At 52.8% G+C, this 10,831-nt stretch overlaps 3 protein-coding genes across 5 annotated transcripts; 2 read left to right on the forward strand and 1 right to left on the reverse strand.

Annotated features, from left to right (window-relative positions):
- Positions 1-54: 54 nt before the first annotated feature.
- On the forward strand, positions 55-2,429 carry CD68 (CD68 molecule). Its single transcript, XM_039847228.1, has 6 exons — positions 55-481; positions 563-975; positions 1,147-1,266; positions 1,396-1,468; positions 1,574-1,744; positions 2,036-2,429. Exons 1-6 carry the CDS (start codon positions 433-435, stop codon positions 2,167-2,169), a joined length of 960 nt encoding a protein of 319 aa, XP_039703162.1. The 5' UTR covers positions 55-432; the 3' UTR covers positions 2,170-2,429.
- A 1,814-nt stretch (positions 2,430-4,243) lies between these two features.
- Positions 4,244-7,802, forward strand: MPDU1 (mannose-P-dolichol utilization defect 1). 3 transcript variants are annotated; one of them, XM_039847230.1, is made up of 7 exons: positions 4,244-4,555; positions 5,672-5,737; positions 5,914-6,046; positions 6,375-6,460; positions 6,595-6,698; positions 6,820-6,930; positions 7,064-7,802. In XM_039847230.1, exons 1-7 carry the CDS (start codon positions 4,453-4,455, stop codon positions 7,172-7,174), a joined length of 714 nt encoding a protein of 237 aa, XP_039703164.1. In that variant the 5' UTR covers positions 4,244-4,452; the 3' UTR covers positions 7,175-7,802. The 3 variants fall into 3 exon arrangements, with proteins under 3 accessions (XP_039703164.1, XP_039703163.1, XP_039703165.1); XM_039847229.1 differs by having other exon boundaries at positions 6,580-6,698; positions 7,064-7,768; XM_039847231.1 differs by lacking the exon at positions 4,244-4,555 and adding an exon at positions 4,574-5,182 and having other exon boundaries at positions 6,580-6,698.
- SOX15 (SRY-box transcription factor 15) lies at positions 7,754-10,767 on the reverse strand. The gene is made up of 2 exons (XM_039847232.1): positions 8,812-10,767; positions 7,754-8,113 (listed from the first exon to the last, which is right to left on the reverse strand). Exons 1-2 carry the CDS (start codon positions 9,339-9,341, stop codon positions 7,945-7,947), a joined length of 699 nt encoding a protein of 232 aa, XP_039703166.1. The 5' UTR covers positions 9,342-10,767; the 3' UTR covers positions 7,754-7,944.
- Between the last annotated feature and the right edge of the window lie 64 nt (positions 10,768-10,831).

The raw sequence follows: 10,831 nt of genomic DNA on the forward strand, positions 1-10,831 counted from the left end.
CCTCACATGTCTCATCCAAGAGGAAGTGATGGTGAGGGAAAAGGGAATTCATTTTTTCTGGAAACAACAGAGGCGCTGCTATTTCTCAAGTGGTCCTGTCATTGCTTGCCACATTGTTTTGCTGAGGTAGACAAATGGGGGACTCTGAGGATCTACTACTCCAGAATTTAAACTCATTTTCCTCTCATGACATTTCTTGATCCTGACAACTACTTTTCTGAAGCCAGGGCTAATTGTGACAAAAATTGAGTGACTAAGATTTGTGTCTAGGGTTGAGGTGCCTGAGTCAAGTTGGGGGTGGAGTTATTTCAGTTATGGGAAGTCAAAGACTTTCATTTCCTCCTTTTCCAAAAGAAGGCAGGGAATAGGGTTGACTGAGCAAGCAGCTGGTACTGACACAACCTAGTGGACTCTAGGTGAGGCTGTTCTACCATGAAGCTGGCTATACTTTTCTTGGGAGCCTTGCTGGAGCTACTAGCAGGTAAGAAGGGACCAAAGGGGAGTGAGCCGTTGGGGAGAAGTCTGCTCTTTGGGTTGCTAACCAGTCTTCCTTTGCTGAAAGCCCAAGGAAAAGGAAATTACTGTCCTCACAAAAAATCGGCCACTCTGCTGCCATCCTTCACGGTGACACCTACAGCGACAGAAAGCACAGCAAGCACTGGAACAACCAGCCACAGAACTACTGCCACAGGCACCATCAGCCCCGAGCCCACAACAGCCACTCACAATCCTTTTACCACCACCAGCCACGGAAATGCCACAGTTCATCCAACAACAAGCAACAGCACTGCCACCAGCCCAGGATCCTCTACCAGTTCTCCCCACCCAAGACCACCTCCACCCTCTCCCAGTCCTAGCCCGGGCTCCAAGGCAGATGTAGGAGACTACACTGGAACTAATGGTTCCCAGCTCTGTGTCCATCTCCAAGCTGAGATTCGAATTCGAATTCTATACCCAACCCAGGGTGGAGGAAAGGTAAAGCTAAAAGACAATGGAGAACAGGAGTGGAAGGAACCCTTTGCTATGGTTCGGAAAGGAAAAAGGAGTAGAAAAAGGGGCAAATGCAGCGTGGGGATGAAGGGAACAAGGCACCTTGGATGGCACAGCTGTGTAGCCTTGTGACCCTCTCATCTTTAACTTCCACAGGCCTGGGGCATCTCTGTACTGAACCCCAACAAAACCAAGGCCCAGGGGGGCTGTGAGGGTGCCCATGCCCATTTGCTTCTCTCATTCCCCTATGGACAGCTCAGCTTTGGATTCAAGAAGGTACCTTACCCTCATCCCTCTCACCTTCCAAGTACCCTGTCCCTCCCAGTCCTTTGCTGTACTACCTACTCTGTGAATATGGATACCACTCTCCCCTGCTGCCCTGAGCCTTCCTGGTCACTTCTCTAGGAGCCACCGCAGAGCACTGTCTACCTGAACTACATGGCTGTGGAGTACAATGTATCCTTCCCACAGGCAGCAGGTGAGCAACTTTCCCTTTCTCATCACTTGCACAGGTCTCCTGAAGGGACCTAAACTGGGGGGTGGGTGACGTAGATATGGACCTGACCCTTCCTCACTCTCTTAGAGTGGACATTCTCAGTTCAGAATTCATCCCTTCGAGAACTCCAAGCCCCGCTGGGCCAGAGCTTCAGTTGCAGAAACCAAAGCATCATTCTTTCACCAGCTTTCCACCTTGACCTGCTCTTCCTGAAGCTACAAGCTGCTCACCTGTCCCCTTCAGGGGCCTTTGGGCCAAGTAAGACCTACTCCTTCCCTCCTGGAACTCCCACTGCACTGAAAACCCCTACTCCAGACTTATCATCTCCTTTCTTACACCCCAAAATTTCCTCTCTCAGACTTGTCAATTATAGGGCAACTGTCCTTCCCTCCTCTACAAGACTGCCCATTCTCCCCTTTCATTTACTGTACTGTCATCTAGGTGAGCTCCCCACCAATCTTCTATTTCCTAATGTCCCCCACATTCCTCCTTCTCACCTTTATCCCAGCCACCGCCATTGGATGCCTAATTCCCATATCTTTCTGCCAGGTTTCTCTTGTCCCAGTGACCAATCCATCTTGCTGCCTCTTATCATCGGCTTGATTGCCCTCGGCCTCCTCACCATGGTGCTTGTTACCTTCTGTATCTTCCGGAGACGCCCACCCACCTACCAGCCCCTCTGAGCATCTGTCTCAACCAGGGGTGTCCTCATTTCTCACCACTCGACTGACTCAGAGACAGTTATCATCCCTCTCTGTCTTGAAGAACAAAAATGTAGAGATAATGCAATTAGAAGGGCCGAAGGGGAGATGTTTGTTAAATGTGACAGATTCTGCTTTCCCATCCCCAGTGAGAGAACAGTAAAACCCACTCAAATCTTTGTCTTTGGTTTTCTTTGTCCTTACTGTCAGAATTAAAAGCTGCAGTAACAACTTGTCATAAACTTCTGTGCCTCCCATGGTTGAATCTGAGCCAGAAACAGCTGGTGAGGAGGGATGAAAATGTCAATATGTGACCAAATACTTTCATGTGTTCACCTCACAAAGTCTGGCACAGCTGGTGTTGAATCTGCCTCAGCTGGGGCCTCTGGCTGCTCCGGTTCCCCCTCTCCTCCATCCCATCTTGACAGTATTCTTCCCAACCCTTATATACTATTATACGGGAAGTAGGCAACAATAGCAATGAGTGTGGGTGGGATGGTCACACATATGTCATTTCATTTCCAAAAGCTGTGCAAATGGCTCCTCAGCACAGAATGCCTGCCCTACCCACCATGTCCATGGCTGGCTGAACAGCCTGATTAAACCCTTAATGCACCTGGGATGTTCCTAGCTCACCTGCAAAGGGTTTCATCAACAATGGGAGCAGTGGGTACTCTGACCACCAGTTTTCCTCTGTGCTCCTGGTAACACCACCCTTGGCCACCCGTGGAACCAACCCTGATGTCCCCAGTGGTGGTGTATCTAGTGGTGGTGGGTGGCACCTCCAGGGCAGCCTGTCCAGATTCCACAAAAGGGCCTGCATACAGCCACAGCCTGCACCACCACTGGATGCCATTCCTGCCCTTTATAGTAGGCCGTGGTGGAATCACTCAGGGCCAGAATGGAGCCCTCTCAGTTGTAGGAGCGCCATAAGGCTACTGAAAAGCCACCGGGACCTGGACGCTCACCCCATTAAGGGCAGTCTGCACTTGGCAGGGCCCAGCAGCCCACCACTGCCTCACAGACATCCCCTGTAACAGTGATCCCCAACCTTTTTTGCACCAGGGACCAGTAGTCCTATCAATCTAATGCCTGATAATCTGAAGTGGAGCTAAGGCAGTGATGCCAGTGCTGGGGAGGAGCTGCAAATAGAGACAAAACCACTTATTCACCTGCCACTCACCTGCTACGCGGCCCTATTCCTAACAAGCCACAGACCCCTACCTGTCCACAGCCCTGGGGCCCCGGCCCTATCACTTTGAGACTGGCACACAGGCGAGTAACCAAAGGGCTGCAAGACAGCATAGCACTCGTAGCAGGCACCCAGTGGCCAGAGCATGAGGGCCAAGCCCAGCTCCACCAGGAGGGCTAAGAGTTGGTGTCCCAGCTCAGGGTGGCAGAGGGTATCACTCTTGGCTGGTATTCCAAAGTGCCCTTTCCCAAGGGGAGCTGCTGGGCCCACTCAGCCTAAGTCCTTGTTCAGCACGTGGTCACAGAAGGCAGAGGAGCCTGCCTTAGCCCAGAGGTGGTGCCCTCGGGCCAGCAAAGTGGTAGGGAAGGAAATCGGGGTATCCTGCCTGTGCTTCCCAGGAGTCTACCAGGCTTGGGCTCTGCAGGGATTTGGGGGGCTGCCCTCCCTCGAAACTGGTCTCGCTTTCTCCATCCACTTCCTCTTCTACTTCACTGTCCCAGCACAACAGGTGCTGGCGCACCCTTTCGCCAAGTCCTGGGCGAACCATATGAGAGAGAAGCATGAGCGATCCCCACAGTTCGGGCGCCCATGAAAGGCTGCTTAGCGCAACTGTCCTGCTCCCGCCGGTGCCATTCCCTCTGGAGACACCCAAGAAAAGAAGATTTATAGAGTTAGAGCGCTCCCATCCAACGCCATTTTGGAGACTCACACTCCTTCTCTTTCAACTTCGAACAATGTAAAGTCAGCTGAGAGAAGACAAGATGGCGCCGAGCAGGACAAGCGGAGAAAACCAGGAGGATAAATCTCGCATAAACAAAAGCGCGAAAGATAGAATTGCGCAGGCGTACAGCTTTGGCACGCTTTAAAATTCGAACAGAAGGGAGGGCGTGTCCAAGACGTGGTCTCTGGACGAGACCTATTTAACGCTACTAAAGGCGGGGTAGCGTAAGAAAGGAAAGAACGGGGCAGTCCAGTTGAATCGCGGGAAGACAAGAGGCAAAGTGCCCAGAGTGCGCATGCGCACCGAAAGTCAATGACGCTCTGGAAAGACTGGCGGAAGCTATCTTTGCAATATGGCGGCCGAAGCCGACGGGCCCTTCAAACGGGTGCTGGTGCCGATTCTTTTACCTGAGAAATGCTACGACCAAATTTTCGTCCAGTGGGACTTGCTTCACGGTGAGTTTTATTCGGCATCCGGTCAAAGTTCTGGAGCGCATAATTGGGGCGTGACTGCGGACTAAGTGACAGCGACAACTACGGCATGCCGTGCTGGGCGGAAGTTACTTCTGAGAGGGGCGGAAGTGCCACGGACTTCGTAGAGGAAGGGCGCCATTCATGGATGAGAGGGCGAGTCGACGTGTGGAAATAATTCTTCGGGAAGTTTATGCTTTACCGACAATGAAAGGCCAAAAGACTCAAATTTTATAAAACAAAGTTAAAATATGATCAAATAGTTTCAACTTATAATAGGTCGCTATACCTTCAGGAACAAGGTTAAACCTGATTACAAGCCTATGATGATCCAGGCCTTCAGCGGCACCTTCAGAGGTTCCTACCATCCTGATGGCTTTCCTTCCGGCCTCCACATTTGTGCATGGTCTAATTTTGAGATAATTTGCCTTCCTCTTTTATACGAGGCAACTCCACAGCAAGGCCCACCTCACATCAGACCCTTTGGGAGGATTTCCCAGTCTGCCCATGCAAGTTCATGATACCGCACTGTGCTCCTGAAATACTTGGTTTTAGCTGCATTCATGATCCTTGAGAAGCTGAACCAAGCTTCTTGGAGGGGAAGGCTTGAAGGCTAGAGAAAATGTGGGTGGCCGGAGCATAAAAACAAGCCCTGGAAGGGTAAAGCTAGGACAGCGGGTTCAGGAATGAATGATAAGGAGACCTTGGAGAGAGAAGACGTAAAGTGAAGGGGGAATAAAGGATCAGCGGACACTTGGGCATTGTTCAGCTTTATACAAGGAGGCAGTGGAGCGAAGTCAGACCAAGAAGTTTAGATATAATCTTCGGGGAATGGAAGACAGGGTCAGAGGGAAAGAATGGTGAAAGCTGGTTTGGAAAGTCATCAGATCTGAACGTGATATGATTTGCAGGAGCAAGGACCAGGCCTTTTTCATCTGCTTCCAGACAATCCAAGGCTTCCTTGATTGGGTATTCAAAGTCTTAAGGAGCAGTGGGAAGTCCACAGGAGCTCTTTAAGCCTGTAGGCCTGGAATGTCTCCTGAAAGCCCTGACCTGAGTTCCAGAGGTCTCCTCTCTGCTTATTCCTGTTTTTCTTCTCAGTCCCGTGCCTCAAGATTCTCCTCAGCAAAGGCCTGGGGCTGGGCATTGTAGCTGGGTCACTTCTGGGTATGTATTTTATCTTCCTTTGCTGTTGTTGGGATGGGGAGAGAAGGGAGCATGCTAAAGTGCTGTAAGTTGGATGGGTCCTTTGACTAGAAGTGGGGTAACATTTTTCCCAGTAGTTGTTGCATTAAACTCCTAAAGGATAGCAGCTCCTCAGCACTGTCTTATCTTTTCTACAGTGAAACTGCCCCAAGTGTTTAAAATCCTTGGAGCCAAGAGTGCTGAAGGGCTGAGCCTCCAGTCGGTAATGCTGGAACTAATGGCATTGACTGGGACCATGGTCTACAGCATCATCAACAACTTCCCCTTCAGGTGAGAGGCTTGCCTTTTACCCCCAGGGGTAAATGCCCACAAGTCTAGTGGGGTTAGGGTGAGGAAGGTAAAAGGGCAGGAAAAGCTTAAGCCTTTCTGGAAATCTAGTCATCATCTGTGGAGGTGATGGGAGGTGAGCATCCCAAGAATGCCCAGGATCCAGAGTTTTTAAGTCAGAGGTGGGGAGTGCTGGGAGACAGGAGGGAAGGAACCAGTACAGATGTGGAGGAGAGTAAACAGAATTATGTCCTAAGATGGATGGGCTATGGAGGCTTTCCCTGCCTCTTTCCAGGCCTGCCTTTTTTTCTCCCAACTCTTGACTCTGCAGTTCTTGGGGTGAAGCCCTGTTCCTGGTGCTCCAGACAGTTACCATCTGCTTCCTGGTCCTGCACTACAGAGGACAGACTGTGAAAGGTGCTGGGGATTTCCCAAGATCTGGCTGCGGCTCTTGGGAGCCCTGCTGGGAACGCAGGCCTTGGGAAGCCAAAAAACTCCAGAAGTTGATAAAGATTCCTTGTCTCCCTGATCCCAAGGTGTTGCTTTCCTAGCGTGCTATGCCCTGGTCCTGCTGTTGCTGCTTTCACCACTGACACCCCTGACTGTAGTCACCCTGCTCCAGGCCTCCAGTGTGCCTGCTGTAGTGGCGGGGAAGGTGGGTACTGAGAGCAAGGGAAGAATCGTTGGGAGAGGGATCTGGGTGAGGTGCAGAATGGCAGCTCAAAGTGTGAGGGAAGAATTCAGATGACAGAACAAAGAATCTCAACTTCTTCTAGCTGGTCCAGGCAGCCACCAACTACCAGAATGGGCACACGGGTCAGCTCTCAGCCATCACAGTCTTTTTGCTCTTTGGGGGCTCTCTGGCCCGAATCTTCACCTCCATTCAGGTAAGTGCATGTTCTTCCCTCTAGAGGGCACTAAAACCTCATCTTACCTCTCCCAACTAATGAGTAAAAGCTGCTGCTCTCTGGAACTTTTTTTGCTTAATGAAAAGTAATCCTAGCTCTGTCTCATGCCCAGGAAACTGGAGACCCCCTCATGGCTGGAACCTTTGTGGTCTCTTCTCTTTGCAATGGCCTCATCACTGCCCAGCTTCTCTTCTACTGGAATGCAAAGGAAAAGAAGCAGTAGGGCTGAGCTGGCGACTGGAGTCCATTCCATGTTTCTTTTCATCCACCCAACCTCAGGGTCTTTCCCATCTAAGCTAGTCTGCTAGTGTGGTTTTTAATCATTCCCATTCCTCTTGAGCCGGGGATTGTTTGGACCCAAATCCTTATAAAGGATGGGAGTAGAGATTTTCAGGCTGACATTTTGACACTTACTGTGTGCTGTCCTGTGTATGCACTGTTAACTCATTTAATCATTTGGCTGAGATTCATCCTTTAGCAATTCCCAGCTACTCACCTACTGTGGGCAAAAGTCTTGCCCTGTCCCCCCTGCTCCCCACTTCCCTTCTGGCACTAGAATACCAAAGCCTGTACAGTGGGAAGGACTAGGGACTTATGCCTGACCTCTGCCAGGCTGGCTGAGACTGTCTCCTGGACCCCAGTGCTGGGTGGGGGAAGGAAGACAGAATGACTCAGGTAAGGCCCCAGGGTGGGGTGAGGAAGTTCCTGCTCTGGCAGGTCCAGGCGGAAGGGAGTGGAGACTGCTGGTTCCTGCTGCAGTGAGGGGGAATAGAGATGGGGTAATAAAGACTCAGAGACATGGTTTAATTGTACAAAACTGTGTTCACCCTAAAAATATATATATAAATGTTGTGTTGCACCTCTGGCATTCATGGGTGGGGAGATGGGGAGCCACAAGTCAGCTCTGAACTGTGTGTTCAACAGTGCTAAAGGGTTTTGCAGTGGTGAAAAAGGAGGTTGGAGCCCTTCCTGGGTTGTCCAAGTTCATGGCAGTTAGAGGTGGGCTAGGGGCATGGGGGTCCCTGAGAGAGGAGGGTTGTACAGAGTAGGAGACGCTGGGGGTAGGTAGGGGTTGTAAGGGGGGAGCAGCTCCCCCTGGAGCCTAGGGTTACTCTGATGGAGTGAGCATGGTGAGGGGGCCTCCGGTTTACTGTGGGAAGAGCTGCAAAGAGAGAAACACTGGGGTTAGAGGGTGCTTCCCTGGTTGGAGGTGCCAAGGCAGGGTCCCCAACACCCATAGGAGGGCAGGTCTGACCAGTTCTGGGCAGACAGGTAGACCCAACCCATCCCTGGCTATCTAGGCCCTACTGAGTACCATAGGTCTGGAACCAGACTCCAGGCTGACTTAAGAGAAGTGCAGCCTTGTCAGGGCAAGCTCAGCAGCTGAGCTTTGCGTGCTGCCTGCCTGTTTTCCTCTTTTGGGATGGCAGGCCAGAAAAGGGCTGAGTTGGGTTTGGCCTCTCCTAGCCCAGGGGCTGGGCAAGGAAGCCGGGTCACACCAGGGCCAGAATTGGGGCGGGGGAGACAGGAAATGCGGGTAGGTAGATAATGAACTCAGTCAACATCTAGGGGGCTGTGGCCTGCCCTTGCAGGGCCACTGCTGACAAGTTCAGATGGGAACATCCTCTAGGAAATCCCTGGGCTACTGGAACTCTCCTATCCTACCCTTCACAAGGTGCTGAAAGTAGAGGGGGTGGTGCCCCGCCAAACCTCAATGACAACCTCGAGACTCCCAGGAGTGGCCTATGCTTGGGTGAGCTCAGGGCCCCTGCCAGCCAGGCCCCCTGGTGTTTGGCCTACCCGAACTCCAGGAGGGGAATACAGCCGTTTCCTTCCTCAGCCCGCTCCTTAGCTACTCACCTGTAACGAGGCAGGTAGGCTGTCGAATAGTTGGGGGGCTGGTATCCAAAGCCTCTGCTCCCCTGAGTGGGCACGTAACCGGGCCCCCAAACCGGCCCACTGGTAGCCACGCCGCCGCTTCCCTGGCCGAAGTGGGGTGCCCCGGCACCGGAGTTTTTGGTCTTGCGCCGAGGCCGGTACTTGTAGTCCGGGTAGTCACGCAGATGCCGGGCCCGCAGCCGCTTGGCCTCCTCCACGAAGGGCCGCTTCTCGTCCTCGCCCAGCAGCTTCCACTGCGCGCCCAGGCGCTTGGAGATCTCCGAGTTGTGCATCTTTGGATTTTGTTGCGCCATCTGGCGGCGCTGAGCGGAGCTCCACACCATGAACGCGTTCATGGGCCGCTTCACCTTCTCCAAGGGAAGACCCCCGGAGACCACAGGGCTCCCAGAGCCCTCCCGCTCCTGGGAGCCAGAGGACGAGGAGGTAGGGGCCGTGGGAGCGGGAGGTTCCAGGTTCCAGGACTGGTCGTGTGAGGGACCGGGTAGCGCCATGAGGGTTGAGGGAAGCCTTAAGAGGGCACCTACACCCTCCCCTCCAAAGCCAAACGTTGATCCCCAAAACCGGTATCTTTAAAGCGTGTCTTTCTAGTCTGGAATCGTTCCAGAGAAACTCGTGTCCTTATAAAGTATATATCATCTTCAAATTCAGAGTCCTTATCCTGGAGCCCCTGATCCCTACCAATCCAGCACGCTTTGGAAAAGTCGAGCGCAAAATCCTGTCTGGTACCGGGTACAGGACAGGTTGCACTCTCCTTAATGCCACGCGATCTCAAACCCAGTCCTGCTTCCCCTACCTGCGGCTAGCCACCAGCCCGGTGTTCGGTGGAGGTGGTCAACGTCGCGCTGTCTCTGAAGTATCGCACTTGCCTGGCGGCCACCCCTGCTACCTCGGAGTTCTCACCTGGCCTCAGTGTCTGTGGCTGGCGGGTGGGTCAGGCCCAGGAACAGCTTTTAACGACTCCTCCCCACTCCCTCCCAGCAGACCGCGCCTTCTTAAAAGCGCCAATAACCCCCTCCCTCAGGCAGACCCAGGTGTCCCGTTCTTCCCAGCCCCCAACACCCCCTTGAGCCAGCCCCCTCCCCACCCAAGACCTAGAAGTCAGGCCTTCCAGCCCCAGTAATTTAGCACGTCTTCCCCTCCCTTCTTAAACTTTGGAAATTTAAAGTCAATTCCTTTGCACAATGGGATTAAGCACAGGAGAATCAAAAGCCCTCAGGGTCAGAGTTGTGCGAAGAGGAATTCGTGAGTACCCCACCCCATCCCAGACCCTTTTCTGGTGCCCATTGCACCTCAAACCCCTGACCTGCCCTTGAGGCAAGAAAGTCTGCCAGTTAAAGGGAAACAGGCCATTTTTGTTGCCTGAGTCATCCCAGCAGGTGCTTGGGTGGTGATTCAACTCCACTCCAGGTGAGAAAACTTAAACTCTCCCAACTCCAGCCCCCAACGGTTTCTCCACCAGTTTTATCTCGAAACTTCAGGGTCACAGTGGGAGGCAGGGAGCCAGGAACCCCAGGCCAACTCCTCTTGGGCTCAGAGATCAGTGTTGTGGATGCTGAAGAAAAGGCCTGGATCCAGAGCAGAGAACCAGCGTGAATGGGGGCTGGACACCCTAGGTCCCAGTTGCTATCAGGAGAGAACCCTGCTTCCCACTCAGCCCAAGGCCCAGCCCAAGCCTCAGGCCTCAGGTAATCCGATTAAGTAGACCGCCTTGGCTCTCAGCTCTTAGCAGGAACAACTCCAGCTTGGAGCAGCCCTACCTAGCCTGCTGTGACTCAGGGTTATAGGAGTGGCACAGCTCCCTCCACCAACAAACCTGGGGGAGGGGAAAAGCAGCAAAGCCACAAACTACTCTCCTCTAGACCACGAGGGTACCTGGGCCTGGGGAATTTAGGAATGTCAGGAATTCCCAAAGACCATCTTTGGAACACCAAGAGGAGCTGGGTGTGGAGAAAGAGGAAATGGGCCCAGCCGGGCAAGGCCA

This window comes from Pteropus medius, unplaced genomic scaffold, assembly GCF_902729225.1.
Source record: "Pteropus medius unplaced genomic scaffold, Ma_sr-lr_union100, whole genome shotgun sequence".
Lineage (NCBI taxonomy): Eukaryota > Metazoa > Chordata > Mammalia > Chiroptera > Pteropodidae > Pteropus > Pteropus medius.